The sequence below is a fragment of the Stegostoma tigrinum genome, chromosome 7 (assembly GCF_030684315.1).
Source record: "Stegostoma tigrinum isolate sSteTig4 chromosome 7, sSteTig4.hap1, whole genome shotgun sequence".
Classification (NCBI taxonomy): domain Eukaryota; kingdom Metazoa; phylum Chordata; class Chondrichthyes; order Orectolobiformes; family Stegostomatidae; genus Stegostoma; species Stegostoma tigrinum.
Genome location: NC_081360.1, coordinates 68872575 through 68888726, shown reverse-complemented (window position 1 = coordinate 68888726; position 16152 = coordinate 68872575). Strand labels below are relative to the sequence as shown.

At 38.8% G+C, this 16152-nt stretch overlaps 1 protein-coding gene across 2 annotated transcripts in view; it reads left to right on the top strand.

The window, feature by feature from the left end:
• The window catches only part of LOC125453891 (inactive dipeptidyl peptidase 10-like), a 1598661-nt gene that overhangs the window by 1398052 nt on the left and 184457 nt on the right, over nucleotides 1-16152 (top strand). For both annotated transcript variants that reach the window (XM_048534000.1, XM_048534001.2), the window contains exon 7: nucleotides 2133-2214. In XM_048534000.1, the coding sequence (XP_048389957.1) occupies nucleotides 2133-2214 (82 nt within the window). The remainder of the gene's footprint in view (nucleotides 1-2132; nucleotides 2215-16152) is intronic.

Below are 16152 nucleotides of genomic sequence, written 5' to 3'. Positions count from 1 at the left end.
ATAGGAAGGCTATTATTAAACTAAAAAGAGTGCAGTAAAGGAATACTAGGATGATACCTGGACTGGAATGTTTGATTATAAGGAAAGGTTAGATAGGCTGAGACTGTTTTCTGTGGAGCATATGAGACTGAGGGGTGACCTTATAGAGATCAAGAGACTCATGAGACACATAGATAAGGTCAATAACGAACAGCTTTTCTCCATGGTAGAAGAGTTTAAAACTCGAGGGCATATGTTTAAGTTGAGAGGGGAGAGATACAAAAGGGTCCAACGGAGCAATTTTTTCATACGAAGAGTGTTGAGTGACTGTAACGGGATGCCAGAGGTAGTGGTGGAACTGAGTACATTTTGTCATTTAAGAAACACTAAGACAATACATGTTTAGGATTCTGAAACAATATGGTCCAGCACTTATGACCACAAGCACATTCACTCAACCAACATCAGATGGCCCACTGAATGTGAGTTCCTGCGAGTCAATACCATTTCCAGGCAGCAGTTAAAAAATATTTAGTTTGAGGTAATTCTGTGTGCAGATTTTTTTAAAGAGAAGACAATTTTTGAAGATTGTCCCTGGGAGACAAAGCCTGTTTTGTTGGATATGGCTAATGACACTTTCAAGACACCTGTATTCAAAACTGAATGTCGGCTCAATGGTTTGATGCATTTATCAGCCTAATGACAGAGCAGGCTGTTCACATTATCAAACAGCACCTGGGGACACTTACACTGGGGGCAGCATGTTGTCAGTGTTTAGCACTGCTGTCTGACAGCATCAGGGACCCTGGCTCAATTCTAGCCTCGGATGGCTGTCTGTGTGGAGTTTGTGTATTCTCCCCATGTCTGCATGGGTTTCCTTCTGATGCTCTGGTTTCCTCCGACAGTCTAAACATATGCAGGTTAGGTGGATTGGCAGTGCTAAATTGCCCATGGTGTCCAAGGATGTGTAGGTTAGGTGGATTAACTGTGGGAAATGCTGGATTAGAGGGATAGGGTAGGAGGGTGAGTCTGGGTGGGATGCTTGTCAGAGAGTTGGTGCGGACTTGTTGGACTGAATGGCCTGTTTCCATTCTGCAGGGATTCCATGAATACTGCCTCATAAGGGACACAAAGATCGTTAATACCTTTTCGATGCTCCATGGATTTGGCATTTCAAGGGCATAGTTTTAGTCTTCATTATAAGATCACACTGCTATTAAACTTTAGGAAGTTGCTGATTTACTGTTTTGTCTGATTAACCTTATGACACAAACACACTAACCGGTCTAGGTTTGTGGCAAAATCATGATCATATTGACGCAGAACTAATTAACTTACAATTAAAGCTCATCCTTCCAACTGCAATAACTTTCCTCTGTCCAAACAGGAAGAAATGTTTTGATTAAATTTGAAATAAAATGCAATTATTTTGTTTCCCCAAATATGATCAGTTGTTGTGGTCAGTGTTTTGGCATCTTGTGATTCTCCTAGGGGACAGGTCCTTTCAGATATTTCCCTAGTATTAGGAATAAGAGACGTAACATTGCTGTGTGATCCTTTTGTGACTGAAATGGCTTTCTACTTCCTTATGCCAGATCTTAAAGTGGCTGTATCACTGTTGTATGGTGACTGTCAGGAAGTCCCATTCACTTTCTGGTACATTTCTAATCATTTGACAACGTGTTTGATGGGTTGAAAGTGACATCACCCAAAAAGACAACAGATTTGTCCATTTCCTGCAGAAAAGCCAGCAGAGATAAAAGAAAAATCTCAGTCAAAATGGTAAACAACATAAATCAAAGAAAGATGTTCTTTATGAAGATTTATTGAAATTGAAGTTAAATAAATATGAACCAAAAATGTAATCTCTTTTGACAGAGTTTCAAATCCATGAGATTCATAAAATGTATGTATGGAAACGCAAAGTTAATTGTAATTATTGCTAAGCACAAATGTTTCTATTCTCTAGGGATAAACACTCAGCTTTTTACTCAGGTGATTTTATTTTGCAACTAATGCAAATTCTTACTGATATCACAGTTTCTGTCCTGAAATAGTATTTTTAGCTAATGTTAGCAGAATTTGTTTCATTTGATTTACATAAAAGCTATACCAAACCCACTGTTTTTATTTTAATTTTCTATTTACTAAAGGGAAGTGAGGGAACTGAATCCCCCAGAGGTGGCAAATTCTGTATTACAGTATGCAGCATGGGGCATAGCAGGACAGCAACTGGTAAGAGCTCCTTCTTACATTTGCATTGCTCATGATCTTTTTTTAAGGAGTGTAGCTGCAAGAACTGCTCATTGTTTTACTTTGCTAGTTTAAAACAGCAGTGGAATATTAATGTGCATAACTTGTTAATAATATTTATTAGAGTCATAGAGATATACAGCACAGAAACACACCCTTTGGTCCAACTTGCCTACACTGACCAGACGTCCTAAATAAATCTAGTCCCATTTGCCAGCATTTGGCCCATATCCTTATAAACCCTTCCTGTTCAATACCCATCCAGGTGCCTTTTAAATGTTCTGATTGTACCAGCTACCACCACTTTTTCTGACAGCTCATTCCATACATGCAGTAGCCTCTGCATAAAAAAAGTTGCCCCTTGGGTTCCTTTTAAATCTTTCCCCTCTCACCTTAAACCTATGCTTCCAGTTTTGGACTCACCTACTCTGGGGAAAAGACTTGTCCATTTACCCCATCTATGCCCTCCATGATGTTATAAATCTCTATGAGGTCACCCCTCAGCCTCTGATGCTCCAGGGAAAATAGCCCCAGCCTATTCAGCCTCTCCCTGAAGCTCAAACCCTTCAACCGTGGCAACGTCCATGTATATCTGTTCCAAATTCTTCCAAGTTTCACAACATCCATCCTTCAGCAGGGAGACTAGAATTGCATGCAGTATTTCAAGAGTGGCCTAACCAATGTCCTGTACAACTGCAACATGACCTGCCAACTCCTATACTCATTGCACTGATCAATAAAGGCAAGCATACCAAATGCTTTCTTCACTATCCTATTTACCTGCGACTCTGCTTTCAAGAAAATATGAACCTACACTCCAAGGTTTTTTAGTTCAGCAACACTCCCCAGAACCTTACAATCAAGTATATAAATCCTGCCCTGTTTTGCCTTTAAATAAAATAATCTAGATACTAGATGCGGTTGACTCTCAAATACTCTCTGGGCCATTTGGGATGGGCAGTAAATGCTGCCCAGCCAGTGATGGTCTCATCCTGTGAATGAATAAAGAAAAAGAAATACTTAGAGTGAGAATGTCATTCTTTACTTTAGTTGTCATTGTTCTGAATTCTCAAGTATGAATGAACTGCAAAGTTTCTTCACTCTCAGAATTGTCAGAATCTGATATGAAATTAGTGACCAGACTTAGCCAACTTCATTTCAACACATTGAAACCGATAATAATTTGGTCCTCTTAAGCTAATATACCAAATTAAATCAAAGAGACATAACCAAATTATGAAAATTGAAAGATATCATTGCTACAACATGGGTTGCCTTCAAGGATTTGTATTAAAGCCTGCTGCCGGGACAACCTTGACTTCCTTAGATACTGGATGGTGCCTAATGATTATCCTGAGTGACAAAAATAAAGAAATATACCAGTCCAAAAGGTAAATAAAATTAATTTTACAAAATTGACTCTCTTTTGCATGAAAATTACCTTCTATTTTACACTGGTATAATCTTATAGAAATGAGTACTTTGGATGTTTGAAATATCACATTGTGAAAATGAATTGTGGAAATTGTAAGACATGAAACATTCTCGTGCATGTCAACAATATGCTTCAGGCAATTGTATATCCCTGAGATAGAATTCATCTTGACTCACTCTATCTTGTTTAATTGTCCAGTCAAAGTAGGCTATTTGCTGCCACATAAAGTCAACTTGAGAAAATAAAATTAGTTGACTTTTTTTGCTCATATGTTATATTGGGAAGTTGAGTGACAATTCCTTATTCAGCAAATGTTAGACAAGAGTTGGTTAAACTAAAAGATAACTGTTAAGTTGCACAGATCTCCAGAGTGAATCTGTTTTATTTATGTTGTGATTTGGCTTGAGTAATTATTTGTCATAACTGTTACTTATAAATGTTTGTACGTAATGTTTAAAACCATTGGAACCTGCAAGTTCCCCTCCAAGCCACTCACCATCCTGACTTGGAAATATATCTCTGTCCCTTTACTGTAGCTGGGTCACATTCCTGGAATTCTGTCCCTAAGGACAACACATGGTCTGTAGTAGTTCAAGAAGGTAACCCACATCCAACTTCTCAAGAGCGATGAGGGACAGGCAATAAATGCTCATGACCAAGTAACATCCATGTCCTGCAAGTGATTATACAAAAATAAAAATGACAAAAACTGAACTTAGAGTAACTCTTAAAAGTGTGTCAAATCGTTGTTTTACATGGATTCTCCAGTTCAATCAACACTAAATATAACATTGCCTCAGCTATTGGATCATGTCCTCTGCCCAGACATAACAACCAAGAGATTTCTTGATTTTAGAATTGACAATTAAAATGAAGATTTGGAAATCTGACAATATATGCTATATAGCTGGAATTTATTGAATTTCAAAAGTAGGTACACCCTGATATCAACAGTCAGTGTAAATTTTATCAGATTTTGTTGTTATTGGAACACTGAGTTGCATTTAAGACAACTGAGTTTGTCGACTTGCTTGCTTTTGTTCAGACATTTCATCACCATGCTAAGTGACATCATCAATGGAGCCTCCGATGAAGCAATGTTATTCTACTCTGCTTGGAATTTATATTGTCCAGTATGTTATGGTCCAATTCTATATGTTTGTTGATTGAAGTATGGCTGGAGAACCATGCCTCTAGGAATTCCCATGCATGCCTATGTTTGCCTTGGGCTACTATGGTTACTTTGTCCCAGTTAAACTGATGGCTTTCATTGTCTGAGTGTACCAATATTAAGGAGAGTTAATTATGCCGTTTTGCTGCTAGCTGATGTTCTGTACTCTGATATGTGTATTCTGATGGTTATTTTCCTTCCTGTATGTCTGATGTAATGTTTGTGCAGTTGTTGCATGGTGTTTTGTAAACCATGTTCTGCATATCATGGGAATGGGGTCTTTAATCCTCATAAGAGTTTGCCATAGAGTGGCTGTGGGCTTGTGAGCCACCATGATTCCCAGTGGTCTTAGGAGTCTTGTTGTCAATTCTGATATGTTCCTGATGTAGGGAAGTGTGGTCAGTGTGTTAGCTTGTATTGTGTTTTCCTGTTGTTGTCTGTAATGTAGGCATCTGTGAATGAAGTTGTGGGGATATCCGTTTAAAGCGAGGATCTTGTATAAGTGCTTTTCCTCTTTACAGCGCAATTCTAGAGTGTTGCAGTATGTCATGGCCCATTTAAGTAGTGTTCTAATGCAGCTTTGTTTGTGGACATTGGGGTGGTTGCTATGGATTTTGAGGATTTGATCTGTTTGGGTTGCTTTTCTGTATAGTGAGGTTTGGAACTTCCTGTTTGTCAGCTAGCATCAGCTTGCAGTAAAACAGCACAATGAACTCTTCTTAATATCGGTGCATTCAGACAATGAAGGCCATCTGTTTAACTTGGATAAAGTAACCATAGTAGCCCAAGCCAAACATAGACACGCACGGGAATTCCTAGAGACATGGTTCTCCACCCATGCTTCAATCAGCAAACATATAGAATTGGATCCCATATATAAACCCATACAAATCAAAAGCGGAAATAACAGTACTCACCATCTTGGACTGAACAGTATAAATTCCAAGTGGAGTAGAATAACATTGCTTTATTGGTGGCTCCTTCTTTCTTCTATACGATAGCCAATGCTGTGCTCAGTATTCCAGATGCAGTCTCACCACCACCCTGTATAACTGAAGTGTAACGTCCTTACTTTTGTGTTCAGTTGCCCTCAAAATAACTGCTAAATTCTGTTAATTTTCCACTTTACTTACTGTACCTATGTTCTAACCTTTTGTGAATCATGCATGTGTACATAGACCTCCTTGTATCCCACAGCTCTGCAATCTCTCAACATTCAAATTGGATGCTTGTTTATCTTCCTTTCAAAATGGATAATTTCACATTTTCTCACGTTTTACTATACTTACCACATTGCTCAGCCTATTTGTATAGAACATTACAGCACAGTACAGGCCCTTCGGCCCTCGATGTTGTGCCGACCTGTCCTACCAATCTCAAGCCCATCTAACCTACACTATTCCACGTACGTCCATTTTATGTAACCTCTGTATGGAATCTTCAAAACTTATTTTCATGTTTTTGTATCATCAGCAACTTCGGCAACCATACATTACCTCCATCTATCAAAGTCATTTATATAAATTGTAAACAGTTGAGCTTCCTGCATCAATCTCTGATTTAACACTTGTAAGATCTTGCCAACCTGAAAAAATAACGTATTTGTGCCTATTAGAGATAATGGGAACTGCAGATGCTGGAGAATTCCAAGATAATCAAATGTGAGGCTGGATGAACACAGCAGGCCAAGCAGCATCTCAGGAGCACAAAAGCTTTTGTGCTCCTGAGATGCTGCTTGGCCTGCTGTGTTCATCCAGCCTCACATTTGATTATCCTGTATTTGTGCCTATTCTCTGTTTTCTGTTAGTTGGCCACTCTTCTCCCCATACCAGTATGCTACCCCCTACATGCTGAACTTTCATTTTCCGAAAAATAATTTAATGTGAGACTTTATCAATTGCCTTTTCGAAATCAAGTGCAATACAGATACAAATTCCCCATGTGTTACCATCTCAAAAACTCCAATTGATTGGTCAAACACAATTTCACTTTCAGAAAAAAACATGCTGACTCTGTCTGAATACCTTACACTTTTCCAGGTGGTGTGCTGCAACTTATTTAATACTGGCATCTAACATTTTACCTTAGATGGATATTCAGCTAATTGATCTGCTGCTTCCTGTTTTCTGTCTCCCCTTTTGAATAGAGGAGTTGCATTCACTATTTTCCAATCCAGCGGAACTATACTGAATCAAGGAAGGCTTGGAAAAATAAAAAAAAATTTAACAACTATCTCACTGGTTCTATTTCCTGATTTATCACTGCTGCTTGGGTGTCACTTGTGTCACCTGTAGTGAAAGTGCATCTGTGTCATCTATATTGAAGTGTTGCAAAGCACTTGTTCAATTTATGTGACATTTCTTATTTTCCGTGATTAGTTTTCCATTCTCACTTTCCAATGAAACACAGTTCACTTTGTTAACTCTTAAAGTCTTGAAATATTTAGAAAAACTCTTACGATATGGAATGGCCAGCTTTCTCACATACTAATATTTTCCTCCAGATCAATGTTTTGGTTATTCTTTGTTTCATTTTATATTCTGTCTAATCTTTTAACCCACCACTGTCCTTCCCCATAATTATATATATTTTTTCTTCATTTTAATACTATCTCTAACATTTCTAGTTAGCAATAGATACTGCATCCATCCTTTCGAACATTTCTTAAACATTGGAATATACCTATTCTGCATATTCTGGAATATCCTCTTAAAGGTCTGCTACTGTATTTCTTGTGACCTATCCTTTAACTGATTTGTCAGTTCATATTTTCTCAGAGGGAGGCAATGGCCTAGTGGTATTATTGCTGGACTTTTAATCCAGAGGCCAAGATAATGTTCTAAGGATCTGCCTTTGAATCCCACAACAGCAGAAGATGGAATTTGAATTTGAATACAAAAAATCTCGAATTAAGAATCTATTAGTGGCCAAGAATCCATTGTTGATTGTTCAAAAAACCCACCTGGTTCACTATTGTCCTTTAGGGAGGGAAACTGCCATTTCTGAGAGGCTGACATTATTTCTGCCTTTATGGTCCATCCTGTCATGCTGTCACTGTTAGAGGACATGTACACTACTCCTACAAATGACTTCTTGGTATTTATCATTTCTTATTTCTAACCCAAAACCTGGCTTCTTGAACTTACATCATCTCTTTCTATTGAATTAATTTCTAAATGTCCTGTACACTTTAAGGTTCAAGTTCCCATCTATTTCAACATGAAGCCAGCTCTCTGTAATGGCTACCAGATGGCATGTTCAGGATGGTTGGGTTCTGTTTTATTTTTAAATTTTAAATTCCCGAACCAAGCTGCATTTAAAGGTTAAATTTGTTCCAAGTTTCTATTGTAGTCCATCATTCATATCTGACTGAATAAATGTTAACTGCACCTTAAGGTGGTTACATTTAATCAAATTATTTTTCTTGTTACGTGAAGGAAAGACAGCATTTTTCAACAAGAGGTTAATGTGATTTGATTAGATATTCTGCAAATTGCTTCAATTTGATTTGCCTGGCAGATCAATATAAACAGTAATTTGAGATAATTTTGATAATTTATTTGCAATTATACATGTTTTAACCTCTGATGACTCACTGCATTTTTTTACTCTTAAATACATGAGGTTGCTCTTATTTCAGTGAGGTAAGTGTTTGCTGCAGATAATAATTTTATTAAAGCTAAAATTAGACAAGGGAGTTGCAACTGTGAAAAATTCTGAAGTAGCAAGCAGAACAGATAATCCTGCGGTGAGGGTATATTCATTGGATTATTGTCTTTTGAGACAGAAATTGTAGAATTGATTTCGGAGAGGTGATACTCCAATTTTCAATCATTGCCTCTGTTGATTGATAGTAACATAGCTACTTAAGAACCTATTGTCAATACTTCAGTCCCCGACAGATTTCACGTGGGTCTGTTTAGGTGTACTCTTCCGTCTTACTTTTCCTGTCATTATCAAAAATCAAGCAGGGAATGTTATAACTGGTTCCCAACATCTACACTTCGTAAATACAACTCATGCAATGTTTTATCAACAGTACAGAATCTAATTTGTCAATCATTCTATCCTTGCCATGTCGCAATTAATGTGTGTCCCTTACTGCAGTGGCACATATTTTCTTCTTTTATGGTAACACAAACAAATTAATTTGCATCTTCATTACCTTCATCTGAATTTTAGTGCAGGATAAATGTCAGAACATGAGGTAAAGGACAGTCTTTTATATATAATATTAAAACAGAAAGTGCTAATACTACTCAGCAAATCTGACAGCATATGTGTAGAACGAACCAGAGTTCATATTACATGTCGATGACCTTCACTCAGAACTATCATAAGAAAAGTTACAGATCTGAAATGTAAACTCTGTTTCTCTCTCCACAGATGCTGTCAAAGTTGCTGAGCGTTTCCACATTTTCTGCTTTTACTTCTTATTTCCATCATTTGCAGTTCTTTATCTTCATTTCTTTTTTCCTATTTGTTCAGTTATTTAGCTACTATAGTAGAGACAAGGCAAGTCAAAGCAGGCCATACCTACACTGCTTTTGAAACCTTTATCCCACAGGCTACTTTAGCACTTGTTACTGCTTTCAGAGATTTATGTGTTCCCAAATCCAATCGCTCCTTTATGTCTTTCTCCCCAAGAAATAACTTTCCTCTTACCAAAATAAGCCATTTCAGACCTCTATATTATGAATTTCAATTGTTAGTTTTCTGCCCACATTGCAAGCCCGTTTAGGTCTATCTGTACATTGGAACAGTCAGAAACATTATGCCCCTAACTTTATTTTAGCTACTTGTATACATACTTACAACTCGAATTCTCTATGAATTATTTAAATGGTAAACAATATTCTCAGAATAGATGTCAATGGAGCAATACATTTTACCAGTATACAATGGGATTTCTTTAACTTCTGCCTTTTATTTTGTTCCTGTATTTCAATACATTCTGCTGTATGGATTCTCTTTCAACTGACTTTTGTCATCTCTCCAGTCTGGCACTTATCAAAGGCTAACAGAAACATCATGTATTTTTCAAAATTAATTCAAGAAATGTGAAAGCCATTATTTTTTGGCCATCCTTAATTGCCCAGAGGTTGTTAAGAAGTAACCACATTGCTTTCAATCTGAAGTCACATGTACACCGGCCCAGGTAAAGACGGCAGATTTCCTTCCCTAGAAGACATTAGTGAACGAGATGAGTTTTTACAACAATCAACAGAGTTGATAAACTCAGCTGTTTCATGGGCATAATTAGAGGTAATCTTTTTATCCAGATTCCTTATTGAATTCAAATTTCTGAAATGGTGGGATTCTAACCAGAAAAATAGCCTGCGGTTCTGGATTACTAGACCACTGAATTTACTACTACAACACTCCTTGTCATATCCCACGTCCAAGGCATTACCCTTGTTTATTCATTTACGTTTACAGATACATTTACAAGAAATTAGATGAGATTGGTTACATAATCTTCCTTTTAGAGTTCCGCAATTACTGTTCTTGTAATAAACCTTCATTTCCAGATGTTTTACTGTTTCATCTTTAAACAAACATCTCATCTGAAAACGGACGTATGGCAAAGCAGGGATATTGTTTTTAATGGAGTTAAAATCAACAGAAGAATACCACGGTCCTCCTTCAAATCGTGTCATTGGATCTTTTCTGTCTGCCAGTGTAAACATATATGTGATATTTGTATTTATATCCAAGAGACAATGCAACATATCGTCTGTTGCATTGCAGTGAAATAGGCTTTGATTATGTGCTCAAATCCTGGATCGGGGCTAGCAGCCTTAAGCTTTTCACTAAAAGGTGAGAAAGCTAGCACAAGCCAAGCTGGCTCTTACAATAAGCCAAAAAATGTGTGTGACTGGAAAGTAAGTTAAAAGACTATTTAGAAGGACATGCTGAAATGAAATACAAGTAATGGGAAGACAATGATTTGTTTGCTTTCAGCAAAACAAATTTGAAAAGCAAACTTTTCAGACACCCAATGCATCTCAGTAAAACAGGTAACGTAGAGAGAGAAATGGAAAGCAATTTTGTCTATGAAAAGGAAAGGTATGGGCTTGCCAGAGTTTGAAAATGGAGGAGGTTTACTTGCGTTCATTTAGAAAACAGCAGTTAGTAATGAAATGGCCATAAAATCTAGTGCTTGAATATTCATAATGCAAAAGAATGAAATGTTCTGCATTCAAGCTTCAAGAAATGTTGCAACAGGAGTGAACTGTGGATACAAATGTTCACACCTCATTAGATATAGGCATCATGTCAGAATATTGCAAAACAGCTACTGCTCCCTTTTTATAATGTTAGTTGTCAATCATTTTAAGAAAATTCTTAAGTCTATTAAATAGAATAGAATATATTCAACAAGAATAAAACTAATAAAGGTTTGCTTTATTTTACTCATTCGTGGAATTTGGACATTACTGGCTAAGCTAACTTTTATTGTCTGTCCAAAGCAACCTTTGGCAACTACTGCTGCCCTTGGGATATAGGGACATCCACAGTGCTGTTAGCATGGGAGTTCCAGGATTTTGATCCAATATCGGTGAAGGAACGATGATTATAGTTCAAGATCAAAGTTGTGTGTGACTTATGGGGAATGTGCAGTTTACTGGTGTTCCTATGCAGCTGCCCATCTTTGCCTTCTACATAGTAGTGACAATGAGTTTGGAACAAGCTATCAAGGGTGGTATGGCAAGTTACAGCAGTGTATGTTCTAAGATGGTACTCACTGCTGCCACAGTCCATTGGTGGTGAAGTAGTGATGATTGAAGATGATGGATGGGATCGGAATCAAGTCGATACTTCATCCTGCATAGTGTCAAACATCTTGAGTGTAGTTGAAGCTGCACTCATCCAAAATGGGGATTCTATCACACTTCTGAATTATCTTATCGTTGATGGACAGACACTGTGAAGATAGGAAGACTTAGCCACTGCAGAATTCCTGGCCTCTGCTCTGGTTTGTGCCCACTTTTTTTAATGGCTGGTTTAGTTTTGTTTTCTGGTTAACACTAATTCCCAGGATGTTGATCATGGAGAATTCAGTCATAGGGTAATGCTGTTGAAAGTCATGGGGTGATGGTTAGATTCTCTTTTATTGGAGATGGTCTTTGCCTGGCACTGGTGTGCTATGAATACTACTTGCCACTTATCAGACAAAAAAGCAGATGTTATCCAGGTCTTGCTGCATACAGGCACACTGCTTCAGTATTTGAGGATTCATGAATGGTGCTGGACGTTGTGCAATCATCAACAAACATCCACACTCTGCCCTTATGATCAAGGGTAACTGATGATGAATGGACCTATGATACCAATGGACAAACCTCTGCAATAAAGTACTGGAGCTGAGATGGCTGACATCCAACAATCACAAGCATCTTCCTTTGTGCTACACATGATTACTAAGCTAAACTTTGTTATTGACATTAAAGTCCCCCATGTAGAGTACATTCTGTTAAGCCCTTGCCACCATTTGTGCTTCCTCTAAATGGTGTTCAACACAGGGGAGTAATGATTCATCAGCCTTCTGTGGAAGTACTTGGCATTTCACAGGAGGTTTCTTCGCCTATGTTTAATTGGATGCCATGAGTCAATGTCAAGGACTGCCAGGAAATTCCTTCCCTGTGATGGGGCAGGGCATATCCAGAAATGTTGATGATGGTGTGTGGAACATGATCTGTGAAGTATAATTCAAAGGCTGTTGCTTGACTATTCTGCGGGACAGCTGTCCAAATTTTGGACTAGCTCCCAGGTAAATTGATAAGACTTTGTAACATCAACACAAGTAGGATTACCTTTGTCATTTACATTTCCTTTCTTTAATGTTATGTCGCAGTTTTTGATACAGTTGAGGGGCTTGCTTAGCCATTTTGAGTCAATTACATTTTTTTCAGTCCAAAATCCTGACCCAGTAATTATGAAAGTTTCATTCCTTAAAGGATGAGATGGGCTCTTTATGACAAAACGTAGTCCCAATTAAACTTGTTGTTTTTTAATTCAAGATTTTATCAAATGCAAATTTCAACATCAACCATGATGGGATTCAAACCAATGACCCCAGGACATGAGCCTCCCGCTCTGGATTACTCATTCTGTGACATTACCACTATGCTACCGCCTTCCCGAATGTGTATGAAAAGTACATCAGTCCTAAGACATCTAACTATTCTGTGTAAAAGCATAATTGAAGTGATTTTGTAATTTTGCCTTCAAGAAGGAATTTAATGAGCTGTCTTCAAGGAGTTATGTTTTAAAGGAAGCTAATTTAACCAGGCTTTCTTTACTTAATAAAAAGAGCTTATTGATTATGAAATTCACATATCCACAAAGTAGAAATGAGAGGTGAGACAAAAAGGATAAATGTCAGAAACAATGCAGATCAGTCACTGAACTGTGGCCAAAAGTGATAGTTGAACATTGTGAACATTGAATGGAGGTTACTGGTAGAAAAGATATTGGCTTGATTTTTGCAAGAGTTGATATTCCTTTGTCCTAATCTCTTTTTTTTCTGGTAGTTGGGAGTGAGAGAGGGTTCTTGTATTGTTTTCAACACAGGAGTAACTAGGGGACGGATCTTCAACGGTGACATTACCAGCACTTTAATATTTGAACCACAATGGTACACAAGAACGTTCAGTCCCACAAATCTACTTCAGTAGAGGTGAAACTGACTTTTTAACCCATGTCCTTATGTACTCATTGAGAATTAAACAGATAGGTCTGCAAAAGGTGGCTTTCTGCTTACAGGGGAGATAACCCTTCATGGTCCCTTCTTGTTAAATCTCTCCCAGTGTGACTTTCTGTTGGTTTCTCACATAACTGTGCTAGACAGTCACTGAATTTAAATCTGCAGGTTTTCTGTCACAGTCATCCTTTTACAACAAACTGTTTTTGGAATGACGAATAAAATATCTTTAAATACTTAATGGTTTTGATCCATCCTCATAATAAGCTGCATGATCATAGTCATGCAGGGTCCCCACTGGCCACCCTCACATCTGAATAAATGCCCCTGACACCAAACATGCTGTTGCAAAGAGGATAAAATTCAACCCATCCTCATTAATGCTCTGTGAATCTGTGTGAAATCTTTATCTTTCCTTTGTCAACACCATTTCAGCTTCCGTTAGTACACAATTAGTGATTTTCTCTGACTAAAGTTTCTCCTCACATTAGTATTGAATTCCAAATGTAGTATTTAAATGGATTCACATCTTGTCCATGTCCTTTTACAAGTCCCTTTGGTCATCTAAAAAAGCAATCTTCCTTCCTATTTTGGTATTCATAAATTTCAACATCACATTCTGTCAGCTCATATACAATTTTTTTTCTATTCACGGTAAATCAACATGGCTCCAAATGTGAACCTTATATGACTCTCATCTCTCTAAACATCTCACCCTAACTGAGTCAACTTTTAATGTTTTGAGAAAATATAATTTCTTATAATCCTAGTGTTCTTGTTTTTATACTGACATTTTCCCTTTGAAGATGAATCTTAAACTTTATCCTATTGTTGTCATGACTTCCAGCGCACCCATTTAAGTGCTCTATTTTGCTTTGCAACCATATCTAACAACACATCTATCCTTGTCAACCTATGTTTGAAGAAGGAATTCTGCAGGCAAAACCACAAATTTCTTTCTGTTTTCTCTATTCACAGCCTCTCTGCTGACTTTCTAGCTGTAGTTATTGATAAAATCGTGTTGTCAATAGCAATTTCAAGAGAGCAGCCTTCTATGTAAAAGAGCATGAGTGTTTGTTGAGAAGCATGCTGTTTACTGACAGAGGAAGCTCACAGCTCTTTATTTCTCCTGCTATTTTAATATCTAAGCAAAATTAAGCAGGAGCTGCCAGTTTAAGCTCCACTTTAGGACTTTATTTTCCAGGAATAATTACATCTCAGTATCTCCAGGGCTCTCTTTTCTATGGTATAATGATCATGGAGGTTGAACATACCATCAAAAGATCAAAAAAGACCTTGTGAGCCTGCTCTCAACCAATTTAGAATTTGTAAACAAGGCAGCAGATTAAGCAAACCATCTTCTTAAAAAGTCAGAGAAATCATTTGATTACTACATGTAATTGAATCAGAGATAATGGGAACTGCAGATTCTGGAAAATCCAAGACAACAAAGTGTGAGGCTGGATGAACACAGCAGGGCAAACAGCATCTCAGGAGCACAAAAGCTGACGTTTCGAGCCTAGACCCTTCATCAGAGATGGGGATGGGTTGAGGGTTCTGGAATAAATAGGGAGAGAGGGGGAGGTGGACCGAAGATGGAGAGAAAAGAAGATAGGTGGAGAGAGTATAGGTGGGGAGGTAGGGAGGGGATAGGTCAGTCCAGGGAAGACGGACAGGTCAAGGAGGTGGGATGAGGTTAGTAGGTAGGAGATGGAGGTGCGGCTTGGGGTGGGAGGAAGGGATGGGTGAGAGGAAGAACAGGTTAGGGAGGCAGAGACAGGTTGGACTGCTTTTGGGATGCAGTGGGTGGAGGGGAAGAGCTGGGCTGGTTGTGTGGTGCGGTGGGGGGAGGGGACGAACTGGGCTGGTTTAGGGATGCAGTGGGGGAAGGGGAGATTTTGAAGCTGGTGAAGTCCACATTGATACCATTAGGCTGCAGGGTTCCCAAGCGGAATATGAGTTGCTGTTCCTGCAACCTTCGGGTGGCATCATTGTGGCACTGCAGGAGGCCCATGATGGACATGTCATCTAAAGAATGGGAGGGGGAGTGGAAATGTTTTGCGACTGGGAGGTGCAGTTGTTTGTTGCGAACCGAACAGAGGTGTTCTGCAAAGCGGTCCCCAAGCCTCCGCTTGGTTTCCCCAATGTAGAGGAAGCCACACTGGATACAGTGGATGCAGTATACCACATTGGCAGATGTGCAGGTGAACCTCTGCTTAATGTGGAATGTCATCTTGGGGCCTGGGATAGGGGTGAGGGAGGACGTGTGGGGGCAAGTGAAGCATTTCCTGTGGTTGCAGGGGTAGGTGCCGGGTGTGGTGGGGTTGGAGGGCAGTGTGGAGCGAACAAGGGAGTCACGGAGAGAGTGGTCTCTCCGGAAAGCACACAGGGGTGGGGATGGAAAAATGTCTTGGGTGGTGGGGTCGGATTGTAGATGGCGGAAGTGTCGGAGGATGATGCGTTGTATCCGGAGGTTGGTGGGGTGGTGTGTGATAACGAGGGGGATCCTCTTAGGGCGGTTGTGGTGGGGGCGGGGTGTGAGGGATGTGTTGCGGGAAATACGGGAGACGCGGTCAAGGGCGTTCTCGATCACTGTGGGGGTAAAGT